The sequence below is a fragment of the Dromiciops gliroides genome, chromosome 3, assembly GCF_019393635.1.
Source record: "Dromiciops gliroides isolate mDroGli1 chromosome 3, mDroGli1.pri, whole genome shotgun sequence".
Classification (NCBI taxonomy): Eukaryota; Metazoa; Chordata; class Mammalia; order Microbiotheria; family Microbiotheriidae; genus Dromiciops; species Dromiciops gliroides.
The window spans coordinates 256,883,799-256,901,256 of record NC_057863.1 but is presented as its reverse complement, the minus strand read 5'-3'; the positions used below and the strand labels follow the sequence as shown (position 1 = coordinate 256,901,256).

Sequence of the window (17,458 nt, the reverse complement as noted above, 5' to 3'; positions counted from 1 at the left end):
CGCTTTGTAAAAAATACATGTATCTTGTTGCTATTTATGAAGCTCACTAGCACCTCAGTGTTTGGAGGTATATTTCAGATAAAGATATTTCGGGGAGAATTCATGAAATGGCATTACAGTAAATTGGACCAAATATAGATCAAGAAAAAGTATCTACTTTTTAAGATGAGAAGTTTAGCAGAGTCCACTAATTTAAAGTCAGATAGTACAGCACCTTTTATTCAATCATCATAAAAAAAAAACTGAATGGAAGCAGAGACAATCAATCTCTCAAAACAGTCTTAAATACCTTTTTAAAAATCCAGTAAAAGTCACCAATATGGAATTTAGATGTAAAGCCTTTGGATACTCTGAACAGGTGGAAAGAAAAATGTTACGTATATGAAATATACTTTCCCTACCTGGAATTCTCCAAAACAGTTTAATATTAGGATACAGTGTAATGGCACTTAATACAGTACATTTTCCTGAGAGAAAATATCACAAACCATGGTCTCTTGGGAGGCATAATTTTTCTTCTCCTTTCAACATGCAGCACATAATCAATGTTTTAACAATTATTGTACCCTGTGTTACATTTTTATAAGATTTACATTGCCATATTGCATACAACTATATAGAAGTAACTTCAAAAGGAATTCACAGGCAAAAATAGGTCCTTAATGATTTATTAATTCATAACTAAGATGTCTTCACAGGACTAGATGACCACAAAAATTTCTACTTTATTTTTTTCTTTTGCAGCTAGATCTGTGCACCATGGAATATGTTTTTTTAAAAATTAAATAGAATACTTTCTGTCAATAAACAATCATATATACACAGAACAATATACAGTATATCACTTTTGGCTGAGTAGTACTTTTTGCTATCCATTTTCTGATATGCAGATTCACAGATATTATTACTGTAAGATATCTACTTTGCTTCACTGAACTCTTTAAGTACACATTTAAGTACACATTTGTACTTTGGAAGGAAACTTGAATATTCTGAATTGTACTAAGACTTCTCATGCAATGAAATAGTATATTATGGGCTTTAAAGAAAGAGGAGAGGCATAGCATGGCCACAAAATCTAAATTAGGTTTTTTTCAAACATTATGACACTAGGCACAGAAAAACTTCCTTGGGAAAAAATAAGTTGGTGAAATAAAAGTCTTTATTTCATGGGGAAGGTAAAAAGCTTTGTTGCTTTGAGTTACTTCAATTATGAGCCAACCTATTTTTCTTTGTAGTAGGTCATTTTAAAAAACAGTGTATTGTCAGTTACTCAAGAACTCTGGAGCTTAAAAAAAAATCCTGATAGCCTGGAATTCTAGACTACCTGTGCTCTGAATATGTCAATTATATTTTTTTGTTTGTTTGTTTTTGCAGGGCAATGGAGGTTAAGTGACTTGCCCAGGGTTACACAGCTAGTAAGTGTCAAAGTGTCTGAGGCCAGATTTGAACTCAGGTACTCCTGAATCCAGGGCTGGTGTTTTATCCACTGCGCCACCTAGCTGCCCCCTTGTATTTTTTTTTTTTGAGGGGCAATGGGGGTTAAGTGACTTGCCCGGGGTCATACAGCTAGTAAGTGTCAAGTTTCTGAGTCCGGATTTGAACTCAGGTACTTTAATCCAGGGCTGGTGCTTTCCCCTTGTATTTTTAAAGAAGAAATAATAAAACACTGCACAAAAGTCCTAATTTAATGAAAAGTTCCTGTGCTTGCAGTACTGGATGGTTTTGTTATAAAATATGTATGTTTGTACACTTATACACATACATACACACATGAAAAAATTGTTTGAAAAGCAAAATTGTCAGCTATTGCCTTTTTTTTTTTTTTCTGGGAAGCCTGGACTTCATAGTCCTAAGTTTGGAAACCAGTGGGCTACAATACTAAAAAATATTGTTTTAAATATGAATCTTCCCATATAGTTTTAGGTTATTGTCATGATATCCTTGATTTTGTTCGAATTATCCTAACAGACTTCCATTATTAAAATCTAATTTAAGTGATGTAGATTTTGGTGGTATTATAGTGTAGGAATGGAATTAACCTTTGAAGGTCTCTTTCAACTTTTTGATTCTGTGTTGGAAAACCATTCCCATTTCATGAAAAAAGTACAATCCACAAAAGAAATCATATTTTGTCTGAAAACTTGTACAATTTTGGTTAAATTTAAATGCCAACGAACCGGCATTTTTACAGTAAGCCTCACTGACCAGACAAACATTAACACAGGTCTTTATTTTTTCACTAATCACCTAAAGTCTGTTTGTTCAAGGTAGACCTCTTAAACATCTAAATCAAAAACAATAGTTACAGGCAATACAAGTTAAATTTTCTTCCCAACAGAGCTTAGAAATTTCAGAAGAGATAAATTTGAAAACATGTTTTCCTTATAACATTTATTTTGGGAAACTGGCCACTCAATACTCTGTTGCCCTAAGAAACAAACAAAACCCCAGAAGTTTTTGCTCTTTGCTACAGAGGTTGATGTGATAACAAGGGGGACAATAAATGAACCTTGGTCATTATTTCATGTCTCTCTGTGTCTATATGTATACATAGGTCTACATATGTACACATCTACACACAGATATATAAGGGGTGTATGCGTATGTGTGTCTGTACACAGACACACAGACACACACACACATATATATGGTATTGCAAGAAAGAACAAATAAGCACACTGATTAAGTCCCCAATTATATTTTCATTATAAACTTTAATCATTACTAAAGCTAGCCTCTTTTGCCTTTCATTAAATTATACTGTCTGAATTTCACCAATATATTTTAATTCCATAATATATCTGTCAAAATTTTATATTGATAAAATTGCTAACAAAAATTTAAACTTTCAAATTAAAGTATAAATAAAAATGTGACTATTTTAACTGTTCTTCCCTTCTATTGAAATTAGTCTTAATATGATAGACTTTTAGATATTAAAGGATCCTGAGGTTTTTTCCAAAGTAGACACTAGAAATGACAGCATTTTTGATTTGCTTTTTTTATATCACAGAAATGTCCCCAAATATCTGAATAGCTGTGTTAAATGGGGCTATGGATAATTATTCAGTGCAAAATAAGGTTAAAAAAAACAACACTGACCAGAGCAGACTCTTGAATATACAGTGTCTTTCCAGGAATAAAAAGAGAAGGAAAAAGAATAAAAATGCCAAGTTACTGAAGATATCTTGATGTGTAAATTAGAAAATTCACATTATAGATTTGTTCACTATGATAACCTTTCAGCTTAAAACATTGCTTAAAAAAGTCATTAAATATGTTATTTCACATTTGGTTTTACTACATGGTTGCAAGAAATTCAGTTAGGTGAAAATTCAAAGAGGACAATGTTATGTTTTGTTTACTTAATTGGCTTCCAAATTAAGGAAACTGGCATAACGATTGTTTTATAACTGCAAAGCAAATTTCTATCACATTTAAATCCCCTTTTCTATTTTTTAGCTATGTGTTTTGTTAGCTGGCAACTTTGAAAAAGAAAACAAAATGCCATTTAGTCTGAGTACCTTACTTCTCTTGACACTTGAGTTTCCCATTCTCCATCCCAAGAAAATTAATAACGTTTCTTTTTTTTTTAAATAGAAAGGTTTAAAGCATATTTAGTATTTGTAACTTCCTTACTTTATATACTGTATTGTGATCTGAACTTAACAAAAAGTTGGCCACCTCTCGAGTTTAGGTTGACAGAATTTAACACTTAGATAATGGGGGATTAGAGACAGTTTTGCAGTTTGGGTTTTATTTACATTGTGATCAATGAAATAGTTGGGGGTTTTTTACTCTTTGTTTGGTATATAACAACAAATCTCAAAGTTTTCAAAATGTTTTTTATTCCTTACAGTTCTCATAAGAGTTCTTGTAATATAACTTAATAACTGTACATTTGCTGTTGTTGCTCAGTCTGAACTTGGGACTGTCCTGTCTGTGGCTGTACTTGCTGTTGCTGGGGCTGTAGAACATCAGTCTGAGGCACTGCCCTCCAGGTTAGAGGATGCTGTTCACTTAGTTGGTTCCCCAGGGGAGTAATGGAATTAACAAGGGTGGTTAGATTGATAAAATGGGCAACAGACTGTGGATTTGAGGCTTCTGGTTGAGAATGAAGCTGAATGTCATTTTGGCGGTTGTGCAACATGGCGGACCCACTGACAGTGTCAAATGTCACTGTTAGAATGGAGTTGTCAAGTTGTAACTGGCGTTCTGGGGTAGTAAGATGGCCAACAGCCACTGGCTGAAGGTTTGTAAACTGGGTTCCAGCTGCAGTAGTGATGGGGGTAACAGTAATGTTGGTCAAACCGACTGAACTAGATGGCGTTGTGACGTTTGGATCACCCAGGGTCACCACCACCTAGAAAGAATCACATAAAATCATATGTTTATGTTTAGTGGTTTCTTCATGTTTTAAGACATTTCCTGTACCACTATGGTGAAGTTAATATAATGCAGTAGGAATGGGCAGGGGGTAAATAAAACTTCTTGCCTCAAAATAGTCATAGTATTTTCATGAAAGATTAATTCAGATTAAGTACTAGAAGAGATTCAGATGAAATAAAAGGATGTAGAGACAGATATAAGTTGAGAAACATACACAAAGTCATAATAATCAGAAAAAAAATTAAGAGAAACCAACCAAAGCTCTTAGCCTACTTCAATACTCTAGATAAATTTGTCATTGGTGATTAAAAATTCACAGTCTGAAGATAAAGCTAGAAGGTCTAGAATAAGATTTACTCCACAGCTAACCACCATGGGAAAAAAATAGCATTCTTTCATTAGTGGGATAAACAAATGTTATAACTTAGGGGTTAAGCGATTTGCCTAGGGTCACACAGCTAGTAAGTGTCAGTTGTTTGAGGCCGGATTTGAACTCAGGTACTCCTGACTCCAGGGCTGGTGTTCTATTCACTGTACCACCTAGCTGCCCTAACAGATGTTATAACTTAAAATCTAATTAACAAAGAAGAGGTATTCTGATATCTTAGAAAACTCTCTCTCACCCTTAATCAGCAGGTTCTAGTATGAGAAAATTAAAAAAAGGTTATCTAGCACAATTATTCTTTTTAATACCCTATATTTTTATGGAATGGGACTTTGGTTTTCAGGAACCCAATATCTATGACTAGACTACAGGAGCCACTCTGCTTTACTCTCAGAATAAAGGACTGACTGCACTGACCTGCTGAATGCTTTGTACAGCAGAATTTGTTTCATCTCCCACATTCCCTGTGAATTCAGCTTCTTTTTCTGTGTATTCAGTGAATGTGGGATCCTCAGATACCAGTGCTTCCTCCTCTTCATCTGGTTTTTGCTTTCGTTTGTGACTTCGTTTGGCAACTTTTATATGTTTCCCTTCTGGTAATTCTCCCTGCTCCAGAGCAAGTTCAGGCTATAGAAAAAGAAGAGTTTTAGTAGCTGACAAAGTCATTTTGGTAGGATTACACAATAACTAAAAACTAACCACAAAACAGCCATAATACCCATATAAAGGAAAAATCCATGTACTCAAATATTATCTTTCAGGATCTGTAAATAAATCTTAAACTAAAGTAAAAACCAGTACTGCTTGTTCCAGTAATAATTATTTTTATGTATCTGAAGACCTTCTACATTATTTATACTCTATATAACTCTTGCCTATGCCCTCTGATAAATCTGCCACATTGGATCCCCTACCCTTTTCTAGATCTTTTGTCATTACATGGAAACCAAAAGAACAAAAATATGGACTGTCCATCCCATCAGTTATTACTCTTGCTAGGTGATCAACCTATCTTTGCTCTTGATCATAAATTCCCCTCATAACATACTAAACCAGGAAGAAAGTTGTAGTTAGTGGGATATATATTTGAATGAGTCTCCTTTGAGTTACCTGAACTATGCCAATTGAAGAGGCATCAATGGTGGTTGTTTCTGGTAGGTGATCCAAATCATCAATCCTAACTGAGAGTACCTACAGTGAAAAAACAAAAGCAGTAAGCTTTACAAGTTGTTAAATTTGAGGGACCAGCTGATTAAGTAAATGTTAGGCATGTGGAAATGTAGGTAAAATAATACTTCATTATAATTGGAACAAAACCTATTATAATTTCCTTTTCACCTTATCTTTGATGGTAGTGTTAAGGCAGCAAAATGGCCTAAAGATCATTAACTAGAGGATGGAAAAAAAAAGTGAAGCATGTGGTTAAACTACAAATTTGTATTAAGTCCTTGAATAACAGAACTGTGCAAAAGAAACTGAGATATTAGAGAGATTAGAAAGTTGGAAAGGAAGAAAATATATGTGAAATCAAAAGTACCCCACTTTTTAAAAAAAACTTATTTTCTGTGAATTTCTATTCAGTTTTTAGTTTGCTTGAGTTTAGAGTACCTTAGATTTGTGTCTTTCTCTGTAATGTCTAGCATGAGAGATGCAGCTGATACATATTCCATATGAAGACAAATTTGAACTTTTCAAAACAAACTGTTTAAACAGACTAAACACCTGTTTAGGGAGTGATTATATACATTATAAAAAGACTCACAAAAACCGAAGGCAGGGCTCCTTTAAATAGTCAATTCTCATAGAGAGGGAAGGAGTTCATAACCATACAAGGGATAAATAAAATGATAGAAGATAAAAATAGTTTTGATTGCATAAAATTGAAAATAGTTTTCTACAAACAAAATTAAGGCACTTAAAATTAGAAAGGAAACAGTAAATTGAGAAAAAATCTTTGGAGTAAGCTTCTCTCATAGTGTTTGATACAGCAGCGATATAAGGAACTGATTTAAATATATAATAATGACAGCCATTCCCAATAGGCAAGGGAATAAACATTTTTTGAATACTTATGTATCAGGCACTGTTCAGCGCTGGGGATACAGATGCAAGCAAATAGAATGAGTCCCTGCCCTCAAGGAGCTTACAATCTTATAAGGGAAAAAGAACATACAAAAATGATAAGTGGAAAGCGGAGTGAGATAAGGCTGGGAAGGTACCTGGAAGAGGGAAATGGTATTGCGGTCTGAAAATTAAGAGGCACAGCTAGGAGGGGAGTGAAGTCCAGCCTGGGTACTTATAAAAATGGAGGCACTAGGAGGAACTTACTGGGAGAAGGGGATCAACATAGTAGAGGGATGTTCTGGGGTGAAAAGACCACAGGGATGACGGATTTGCAAAGGTGGGAATGCAGTGCTAGAAGAGATTCAGAGGCATAGTGTTGAGGTCCAAAAAAAAAAATGGTCTAGGCCTGTCCATAAAATGCAGGCCGCAGGACAAACTACCAACGGGAGAAGGGCACCAGCATAGCAGAGAGATGTTCCAGGGTGAAAAGGCTTCTCCAGAAGATGATGGATGTTGCAGTGTCAGAATGCAAATGAGTTATGGTCATGAAGTGTGAGAAGTCAGAAGAGCAATGAAAGTTAACTGGTCTAGGCTAGTCCATAAAACGCAGGCCCCTGGAAAAAATTCCAATGGAGGAAGGGGGTTGGCAGAGCAGAGTTCTAGGGTGAGAAGAATGCAGGAGATGATGGATATTCCAGGGTGGGAATACAGAGAAGGCATGGTGCTGAAGTCCAGAAAGTCAAAAGCACAGCTGGGAGAGGAATGAAGGTTGGCCAGCCTGGGACTCTCCAAAAAATGGAGACCCCAGGAGGAACTCACCAATGGGAGAAAGGGCTGGCATAGCAGAGAGATGTTCCAGGTTGAGAAGGCCACAGGGGATGATGGATGTTCCAGATGAGGCATGATGCTGAAGTCTGGAAAGTCAGAAGCACAGCTGGGAGGGGAATGAAGGCTGCTTGGCCTGGAACCTCCACAAAATGGAAGAACTCACCAATAGGAGAAGGGGGCTGGCATTGCAGAGGGATGTTCCAGGGTGGAATTATAGATGAGGCATGTTGAAGTCCAGAAAGTCTGAAGCATAGCCAGGAATGGCATAGTCCAGAGGAAAGTAATAAAAGGATATGAACAAGAAGTTCCCAAAGGAAAATATCCAAGTGATTAGTAGCCATGTTAAAAAAAAATGTTCAAAATCACCAATAATTAGAGAAATGCAAATTATAACAATTATGAATTTCTCTATAGATTGGCATAGCTGACAAAAAGAAAAATGGGTGTTGTTGGGAGGGAATGTAGGGAAAAAAAGGCACACTGGTATACTGTGAACTGATCCAGCCATTATGGAAAGCAATGCCTCAAAAGTCACTAAATCTCAAACCTTTTGACCCCCATAGTAACACTATTAGGCCTATTTGCGTAAGGATCCAAGAAAAAGGAAAGCACTCCTGTGTCTAAAAATATTCATATCCGCTCTTTTTTACTGTGGAAACTGGAAGTAAGGTGCTAATCAATTGAGGAATGGATGAATATATTATGATATGTACATATAATGGAATATTATTGAATCATAAGACGTAATGAAGGGAATATTTTCAGAGAAACCTGAGAACTGTATGAACTTATACTTAAACAGAACCAAGAGAATATTTCATGTAGTAACAATGCCATATTTAAAGAAAAAAAAAAAACTTTCAAAGATTTAAGAATTCTGATCAGTGTGATGAAACAGCCATGACTCTAGAGGACTGTGAAGGAAGCATGTTGCCTACCTCCTAATGGGGGACTCTCAAGGGGCTATTGCAAATCTGTGGATTCATTTTGCCTGATTATCCTTATTTATTATGAGGATTATGTTTTCCATTTTATATTTGGAGGAGATGAGTTGGGAAATGAGGGGGAAGGAAAGCTACCGATAGGGTTAACAGAACAAAAAGGAAAGAAAAGAGTTTTACTTGAACATTTCAAAAAATGCACAGAAGAGAACAAAAAAGAATTTAGAAGGAAACAGACAAGTATCTGGGAAGTTCTGAAAATAATATGCTGAATTTATTATAATACATATTTTAAAAAGCAAATTATATATAATAGAGATTCATATTTTACAATATAGTCATCTCTTTTTCCATTCTACTTTGTATATGGAAATGTTCTTTTTTTGCTGTTATATGCAGAATAAAATAAAAATTAAAAAAAATAGCTCATTCTCTAGTGCACTTAAAATGCTAAATTCACAAAAATCATATATACTACCATTAATAGTAATTACTAGCATGTAGCCAAATTCTCTTCTACTTTCTACCTTCATTTCTTTATTAAGTTCTGGATGTGTGAAAAACATTATATTAGGTGGTGAAATAAAAAAAGAGAACTGTTTGATTCCTCTCAAACCAGAGTCCTTTAGCTATTTAGTCTACTACTCTCCTACTTCACTATTTTCTGTTCATAAAACAAATTATAGGCCTAATAATTAGTAAAATAGCATGGAGGCAAAATTGCCTTAACTCAGGAGAAATAAAAGTAACCATGGGGGCAGCTAGGTAGCACAGTGGATAGAAAACTGGCCCTGGAGTCAGGAGGACCTGAGTTCAAATCCGGCCTCAAATACTTAACACTTGCTAGCTGTGTGACCCTGGGCAAGTCACTTAACCCCAACTGCCTCACCAAAAAAAAAAAAAAGTAACCATGGTAGTACTGAAAAAGTGATATATTAAATGGGTTTTGTCATTATAATGATTATGAAGTCAGATGAACTGCTTATAAATCTGAGAAGTAGACAGTTATTAAAAATATGGAAATTGGATTAAAATCAATAAACACTTAGTAAGAAATGTGCAGATATTTATGACCGAATAACATAATTATGGAGTTCAAATCTGCTTTGTGACCCTGAGCATGTCACTTAGCCTTTTTGCCAAGTTTATAGTGCTAACTATAAAATAGGTTGCTAGAGTGCTGGGCCTAGAGTCAAAAAGACATGAGTTCAAATCTGAACTTAAACACTTACCAGCTGTGTGACCCAGGGGGCAAGTAAGTCACTTACCCTCTGCTTGTTTTAATCTACTAGAAAAGGAAATAGCAAACCACTCCACTATCTTTGCCAAGAAAACCCCATGGACAGTATGGTCCATGAGGTCATGAAGAATTGGACATGACTGAATGACTGAACAACAGGATCGCCTAAAAGAATTCTTTGAAAGTTCAACTCAAAACATTGTGTGTTGATCGACTGTGATAGACACGACTCTTCTCAGTAATACTGTGGTTCAAGATAGTTCCGAAGGACTCATGATGGAAAATGTTCTCCAAATCCAGAAAAAAGGACCTATGGAATCTAGATGCAGATTGAACCATACTATTTCTAATTTTTTTGTTTTTCTTTTTTGAGGTTTTTCCTTTTTGCTCTGATTCTTCTTTCACAGCATGACCAATATAGAAATATGTTTAATGTGATTGTACATATATAACCTATATCAGATTGCTTGCTGTCTTGGGGAGTGGGGAGGAAGGGAGAAAAATTTGAAACTAGAAATCTTATAAAAACAAATGTTGTGGGGCAGCTAGGTGGCACAGTAGATAAAGCACTAGCCTTGGATTCAGGAGGACCTGAGTTCAAATCCAGCCTCAGACACGTCAAGTGTCTAGCTGTGTGACCCTGGGCAAGTCACTTAACCCTCATTGCCCTGCCAAAAAAACCCCCAACAAACCAAAAACCAACCAAACAAACAAAAACAAATGTTGAAAACTATCTCTACGTGTAACTGGAAAATAATAAAATACTTTTATGAAAAAAAAAGAAAAAGAAAGTTCAACTCAAGTTATAAAAGTACTACAATAAATCAAATTCAATTCAACAAGCACTTATTTTATTTGTTTTATTTTTTGTTTTTGTTTTTGCGAGGGGCAATGAGGGCTAAGTGACTTGCCCAGGGTCACACAGCTAGTAAGTGTCAGGTGTCTAAGGCTGGATTTGGACTCAGGTACTCCTGAACCCAGGGCCAGTGCTTTATCCACTGTGCCACCTAGCTGCCCAACAAGCACTTATTTTAAACACCAAGGGGGCAGCTAGGTAGCGCAGTGGATAGAGCACTGGCCCTGGAATCAGGAGTACCTGAGTTCAAATCCGGCCTCAGACACTTAACACTTACTAGCTGTGTGACCTTGGGCAAGTCACTTAACCCCAATTGCCTCACTAATAAATAAACAAACAAACAAACAAACAAACAAACAAATAAATAATTGTGCCAGGAATCTCACACCATACATTTCTAAAAAAAAAAACAAAAAAACAAAACAAAACAAAACAAAACACCAAGGCATAGTGCTATGGATGTGATGCCTTTAGGCTAAGGATCTTTGTCAAAATTATGATCCAAAGAGGGAGGTCCATGTACAATCTATTACCAGGACCAAACTCTATACTAGCAAATGTTAACTCACCTCTGGGTGCTTGCGCCTCATGTGCCGACTCATTGAAGCCCTGGTTGAAACTTTTGTTCCACATAGCTGACAACTCTGAGCTTCTACTTTATCATGAGTTAGCTGAATGTGCTTTTGAAGCATGTACTCTGTGACATACTTTTTGTCACATACTGAGCAGGTCCATTGTTTTCCCACTTGATAAGGAAAAAATTTAAGTAAAATATAGTTATAGGTATGATTAGTGTGCTAATACAACAAACAGAGTATGGCAAAATCCAAACCAATTCTAAAATTGAACAAACATTAACAAGAGGATAACAGAATGGATTAGAAACCGGAATCCAACAATATGATGTTGACAAGAAATACACTTGAAACAGAAAGATACACATAAGAGTTAAAATAAGGAGCTGGAGCAAAATCTATTATCCTTCAGCTGAAGTACAAAAGGCTAGAGTAGCAATCATGATCGCAGACAAAGCAAAAGTGAAAACAAATCTAACTAAAAGAAATAATCAGGGAAACTACGTTTTGTTAAAAGGTTCCATAGACAATGAATTAATATCAATACTGAACATATATGTACTAAATGGCATAGCATCCAAATTCTTAGAAAAATTAAATGAGTTATAGGAGAAAATAGATGGTAAAACTATAATTGTGGCCGATTTTTATGAAGGTGCCATGCAGAGTGAAAAATTATTTATATTCCTTCTTATTCCCATTTAATATTGGCCAAAAATTGACCACATATAAGGGCATAACAACCTCACAAGCAAATGCAGGAAAGCAGAAATATTAAATTTATCTTTTTTTTATAACCACTGCAATGAAAATTATACTAAACAAAGTGCCTACTAACAGTGTATTAATTGCTGGGTACATGAAAATGAAATGACACAGTCCCTGACTTCAAGGATGTTATAATCTAATGAGAGTGCATGTTGGGGTCGGGAAGAGTTGGGAATAGACACCTATTACTAAAGTGGAATGTGACAGGGGAAGTGAGAAGTCAAGGCCCTAGGAAAATATATGGTTGGAGACATCCTTCGTGGGTGAGGGGGGCAGGAGAGAGGGGTAGAAGGAAAATCTGGGAATCAGGAAAGACTTCATGGTCATCTGATCTGGTCCTTAATGGAAAGAATTAAAACAGGCCAAGATGAAAGAGTACATTTCAGCCTGCACAAACACAGACATAAGAAAGTATTAGACAAATTCAGCAAACAGATATTTTGCCTGCAATTCAGAGATAGAACATAAAATAAAGTTGAAAGGTAAGTTAGAGATAGACTTCAGAGTGCTTTAAATGGCACTCCTGTCTCTAGGGAGTTTCAGCAGGTTTTTGACCAGGGAGTGACAGAGTCAGACCTGTGCATTAGGAAGATAGTTCTGACAGCTGTCTGCGAGAAAGCCTGGAAAAGAGAAAGACAGACTGGCATCCTTTGAAAACAAGAGCTTACTCAGTCATGCTCATTATCACAAGCCAGTAAGACCAATGCCTAAAAATTAGATTACAAGTAAGAAAAAAAATTAAAAAAATATGATGTTTAGGCCTTTTTTTTGCTGTAATAAGATGTTGTGTTATGATGCTAGTGTATAAATATGGAAGATTTAAAAATAAAGGTGGATGATAAATTGTTTTCTCATTTAACACATATACGAAACACTATATGATCAAATCCTAATAAAGTCTAATACATCCTGAATAATAATAGTCTTGATTTTTTTTCAGAAAAAAATATACTATTTTCATTAAAGTGTTAGTGGGGGTCATCAGAATTAGCTGTAACACCCCTTAGAAATGTTATAGAATGATCCAATTGCTTGCTGTCCTGGGGAGGGAGGAACAAAATATTTGGAACTCAAACTCTTATAAAAAATGAATGTTTACATGTAATTGGGAAAAATAAAATATTATTTACAAAAAAATCAAACAAAGAAGAAAGTTATAGAATAATATTTACCTGTGTGAATAAGTTTATGGGTCTCCATTGTGTTTCTCTCACTAAAAGTCTTTCCACACAATTCACACATGAAGTCTTTGATCCCTGTAATAGAAAGATACATTGAATTCTTGAGAGGAAGAGAAGCTGGTTTAATAAATGGTTATGTGAAAAATAAAAATAACTATCTCATCACTGATTCATGTCTTCCAGTGTTAAAAGAACTGTCACTGCAACAATGCATTTCTAGAATGTCCAATTTATACTTTGATATTCACATTTTGGGGTATATATAAGGATATGCTTGCTGTTTTGCTTGTTAGCAAATGTATGTATGTATGTATACACGTCCACATGTGGCTATACTGACATTGAGGCCTTTGCTCCCTAATATTAAAATCCCAAAGTTCTGCAACGCCCTGCCTCTAACATCATTCATATAGAATTCCAAGCAAAAGCTGTGAACTTCAGGTCAAAGGCTCTTATTGTCCTCTCCCAAGGAGCATGCACTGAGACGATTTTCCTTGGGAATCAAAAAGGGGTTCTTAATGTTTTTGTGTGTTTCATAGAATCATTTGCTAATCTTGTGAAGCCAATAGATCCCTTCTCAGGCTAATGTTAGTCAACAAACATTTGCTAAGTGTCTACTATGCACCAGGCACTTGTGCTAAAGACTGTGGATACTAATAAGGACAAAGAAGACTAATCTCAAGAATCTCACAGTCTCATGGACAATATAGCTTGAAAATGAGTAGGTAAAGATAACAAATGTTGTTGTTGCTGTTAAGTTGTTTCAGTCCTGTCCAACTCTTTATTGACCCCTTTTGGAATTTTCTTGGCAAGGATACTGGAGTGATCTGCTATTTCCTTCTCCAGCTCATTTTACAGGTGAGGAAAAAGAGGCAAAAAGGGTTAAGTGTCTTGTTCAGGGTCACACAGCTAGTATGTATCTAAGGCCACATTTGAACACAGGTCCTCCTGACTCCGAGGCTGCACGTAATCCACTGCACCACGTAGCTGCCCCTCATGGATAATATATATGTATGTGCATACACACATATATGCACACACAGATAATACAGATAATCCACTGTACCACATAGCCGCTCCTCATGGATAACACACACACACACACACACACACACACTCACACACGGATAAACTGGAGATAATCAACATTAAGGGGGATTGGGAAAGGCTCCCTGTAAAAGCTAGAACTTAAAGAAAGCTAGAGAAGTCAGGAGATAGAGATGAGGAGGAAGAGAATTCAAGGGATAGGAGCCAGCCAAGGATAATACCCAGAGTTAGGAAGATAGGGTGTCTTGTTTGAGGAATAACAAAGAAGCCAGTGTCACTGGATCCAGGATTTAGGGGTGGGCTAAGATCTCCAAGACTAGAAAGGTAGGAGAAGGGGGAAGGTTAGGAATGGCTCAAAATACCAAATAGAGGCTTTTCTATTTCATCCTGGAAGTGAGAGGGAGTGACTGGAGTTTACTGAAGGGCATTGAGATTGGGAGGGAATGGTAAAACCTGTGCTTTAGGAATAGCACTTTGGCAGCTAAGTGGCAGATTGTCGACAATGGGGAGAGATCTGTGGCAGGAACCAACCAGTAGGCTTCTAAAATAATCAAGGCATGAAGTAATGAGGATCTGAACGAGGGTGATAGCAATGTCAGAGGAGAAAAGGGGAAGCATACCAAAGATGTTAGGAAGATAAAATCAACAGACCTTGTCAACAAATTATAGATGAGGAGTGAGAGAGAGGAGTTGAGGATGACACCTAAGGTATAGAGCCGAGGTCATTGGGAGTACAGTATTACCCCTGACAGTAATAAGGAAGTTAGAAAAGAAGGGAGGGTTTGGGGATAAAGATAAAGAATCCATGTTTGGACAAAGAGTTTAAGATGTCAATAAGACATCCAGTTTGAGATGCACAATAGGCAGCTGGAAATGCAAGTCTATCAGAAAAGAGGATAGGCCTGGATAAGTAGATTTAAGAATGATTAACTTAGAGATGATTTTTGAATCCATGGGAGCTGATGCAATCCAGGTAGAAGAAAGAGTGGCCTTTGATTGAGCTGATACTTTTCAAGGCACAAAATGAAATACATAGGATTATAAAAATTACAAAGGAAAACAATTTTATTGAAATTGTTATTAAAATATTAAGAAAACAAATTTATGAACTTGAAGTTTAGAATCTCTCCATTAGAGTTGTGTTTGTTTTCCACTCACCTAGGCAAGTTAATATTCATTTTTTAAAAAAATTTTGCCACACTAGGAAAAAACTCTGGGAAGATCTCTACTCCTTCCAAAATTGTGATAATGTTCATCTTAACAAAAAATGAAATATTTTTGTAGAACCCTACTTTCTATTATAGATTTCTGCATCATAAACAAGAGTTAAGAGATGTTTTCTGATCATAAATCTACTATTCTATATAGTCAATCACTGACCTAGCATTCCTAAAGTGACTAACAATATAAACATTAATGATGGCATCAGCAATGGGACCTTTTCTGTATAAATAGAAAAACCTAGTGAGCCATTTTTGTTATAACACACCAATGCTGGCAGCCCATTTGGACTGTTTCAGGCCTCCTGAGATCTTCAGGAGTTACCAGTTCACTGATTTTGAAACTCAGTCTGAACTGCTCAAATAGTTAGTGAAGACACAAATTGAAACAGATCTCAGGAATATCCTATCCTACCTCCATCCTTCTATAGACCTCTGCTGACAACAAAGAATATTCTTTAATAAATTTCTTTAGGATAATTTCTCTGTGTATGGTCTGTGCTTTCTTCCCTGGATAAGGTGGCTAATTTATCAAAAAATAACTTATTTAAAGGAATTGCCACTAAATTTAGGAAGTAAAATGATTAGAAGAATCTGATCAGTTTCCCCTTTTCAATTATTTTTCTTTGGAACCCAAAGTAACCCTATCTCACTTGTAAGTGAGTAGGACAGTAATTTATATAAATCCTAGCAGGAATGTCATTTAACTAATAGACAATAAACTTTAAGTTGTAGACTTAAGTTTATTTCCGGATTCAATTATAAGAAGGACAAAAGTTGTAGGCTTCTGTCAGACTCCCAACTGAGTTCAATTCAGTATTTAGTTCCTACTATATATGAGGCATTATGCTACCTACTCCTGGGGATAAAAAAGGCAAACTACCATCATGGAGTTACTATTTTCCTGTAGAGAGACAATACGTACATCATAAATATAATAAGAGATAGGAAACAAAAGAGGCAAGGGAAAGATCAGACAAAGCTCTGAGGAGAGAGCACCCAAAACTGAGGGGAATCAAGGAAGGCTCAATGGCTCACTGGCATTTGTTTTGTTTTGTTTTGTTTTAGTGAGGCAATTGGGGTTAAGCGACTTGCCCAGGGTCACACAGCTAGTAAGTGTTAAGAGTCTGAGGCCGAATTTGAACTCAGGTCCTCCTGACTCCAGGGCTGGTGCTCTATCCACTGCGCCACCTAGCTGCCCCCAGCTCATTGGCATTTGGACAGAGGCAAATAAGGAAAAAACTAAAAGATGGAAACCAGGAGTACATTCTAGGAAAGAGGTATGGTTTGTGTTGAATGCATGTCAAGTTTGTGGAAGAGATAGCAGTACAAGTTGACTGGAACACAAAATGTATGGAGGGAGTAATAGACCTGAAAAGATGGGTTAGAGCAAGATTAAATCCTTGGCTGAATAGGGATTTTGTTCTGGGGGCAACACAAAACCACTGAAGGTTTCATGTTGAGCAGAGAAATTATATGGAACTTTGCAGTAGGAAGATTATTTTGACAGCTATGAGAAGGATATAGTGAAGAGAGGAGACTAAGTGAGAGGTGATGTAGGCAATGTGAAAGGATGAATAGGAGAAGATGGATGGATATAATAAATATTGTGGTGATACAATTAGCAGGACTTGATAATGGATCAGATGGATGTGGAGGAGAAGAACCAGAAGAGAGTCATAGGAGAAAAGTACCCTTGTGGAGATGGTCAAAAGATTATGAGGACTGAAAAAAAAAAAAGCCATCAAACTTAGCAGATGACTTCCAAATCTGTTATCTTTGGTCTGGAGCACCAGTCATACATTGCTATCTTGACTTGTATGTCACATTAGAACCTCAATCTCAACATGTCCGAAACCATAATTATCTTTCCTTCCAAACTGTTTCCCAAAATGAAATATTCTTTTGCCTCTATTTTATATTTTATAAAAATTTAATAGATTCCTTATATTTTTCTATTA

At 36.1% G+C, this 17,458-nt stretch overlaps 1 protein-coding gene across 1 annotated transcript in view; it reads right to left on the bottom strand.

Moving 5' to 3' along the window:
• Positions 1–1,546: 1,546 nt before the first annotated feature.
• The window catches only part of PRDM15 (PR/SET domain 15), a 198,488-nt gene continuing 182,576 nt past the window's right edge, over positions 1,547–17,458 (bottom strand). Inside the window, exons 19-23 of the mRNA XM_043998592.1 lie at positions 13,222–13,305; positions 11,276–11,451; positions 5,888–5,968; positions 5,195–5,404; positions 1,547–4,366 (exon numbers count right to left, since the gene is read on the bottom strand). Of these exons, the coding sequence (XP_043854527.1) occupies positions 3,890–4,366; positions 5,195–5,404; positions 5,888–5,968; positions 11,276–11,451; positions 13,222–13,305 (1,028 nt within the window). The 3' untranslated portion in view covers positions 1,547–3,889. The remainder of the gene's footprint in view (positions 4,367–5,194; positions 5,405–5,887; positions 5,969–11,275; positions 11,452–13,221; positions 13,306–17,458) is intronic.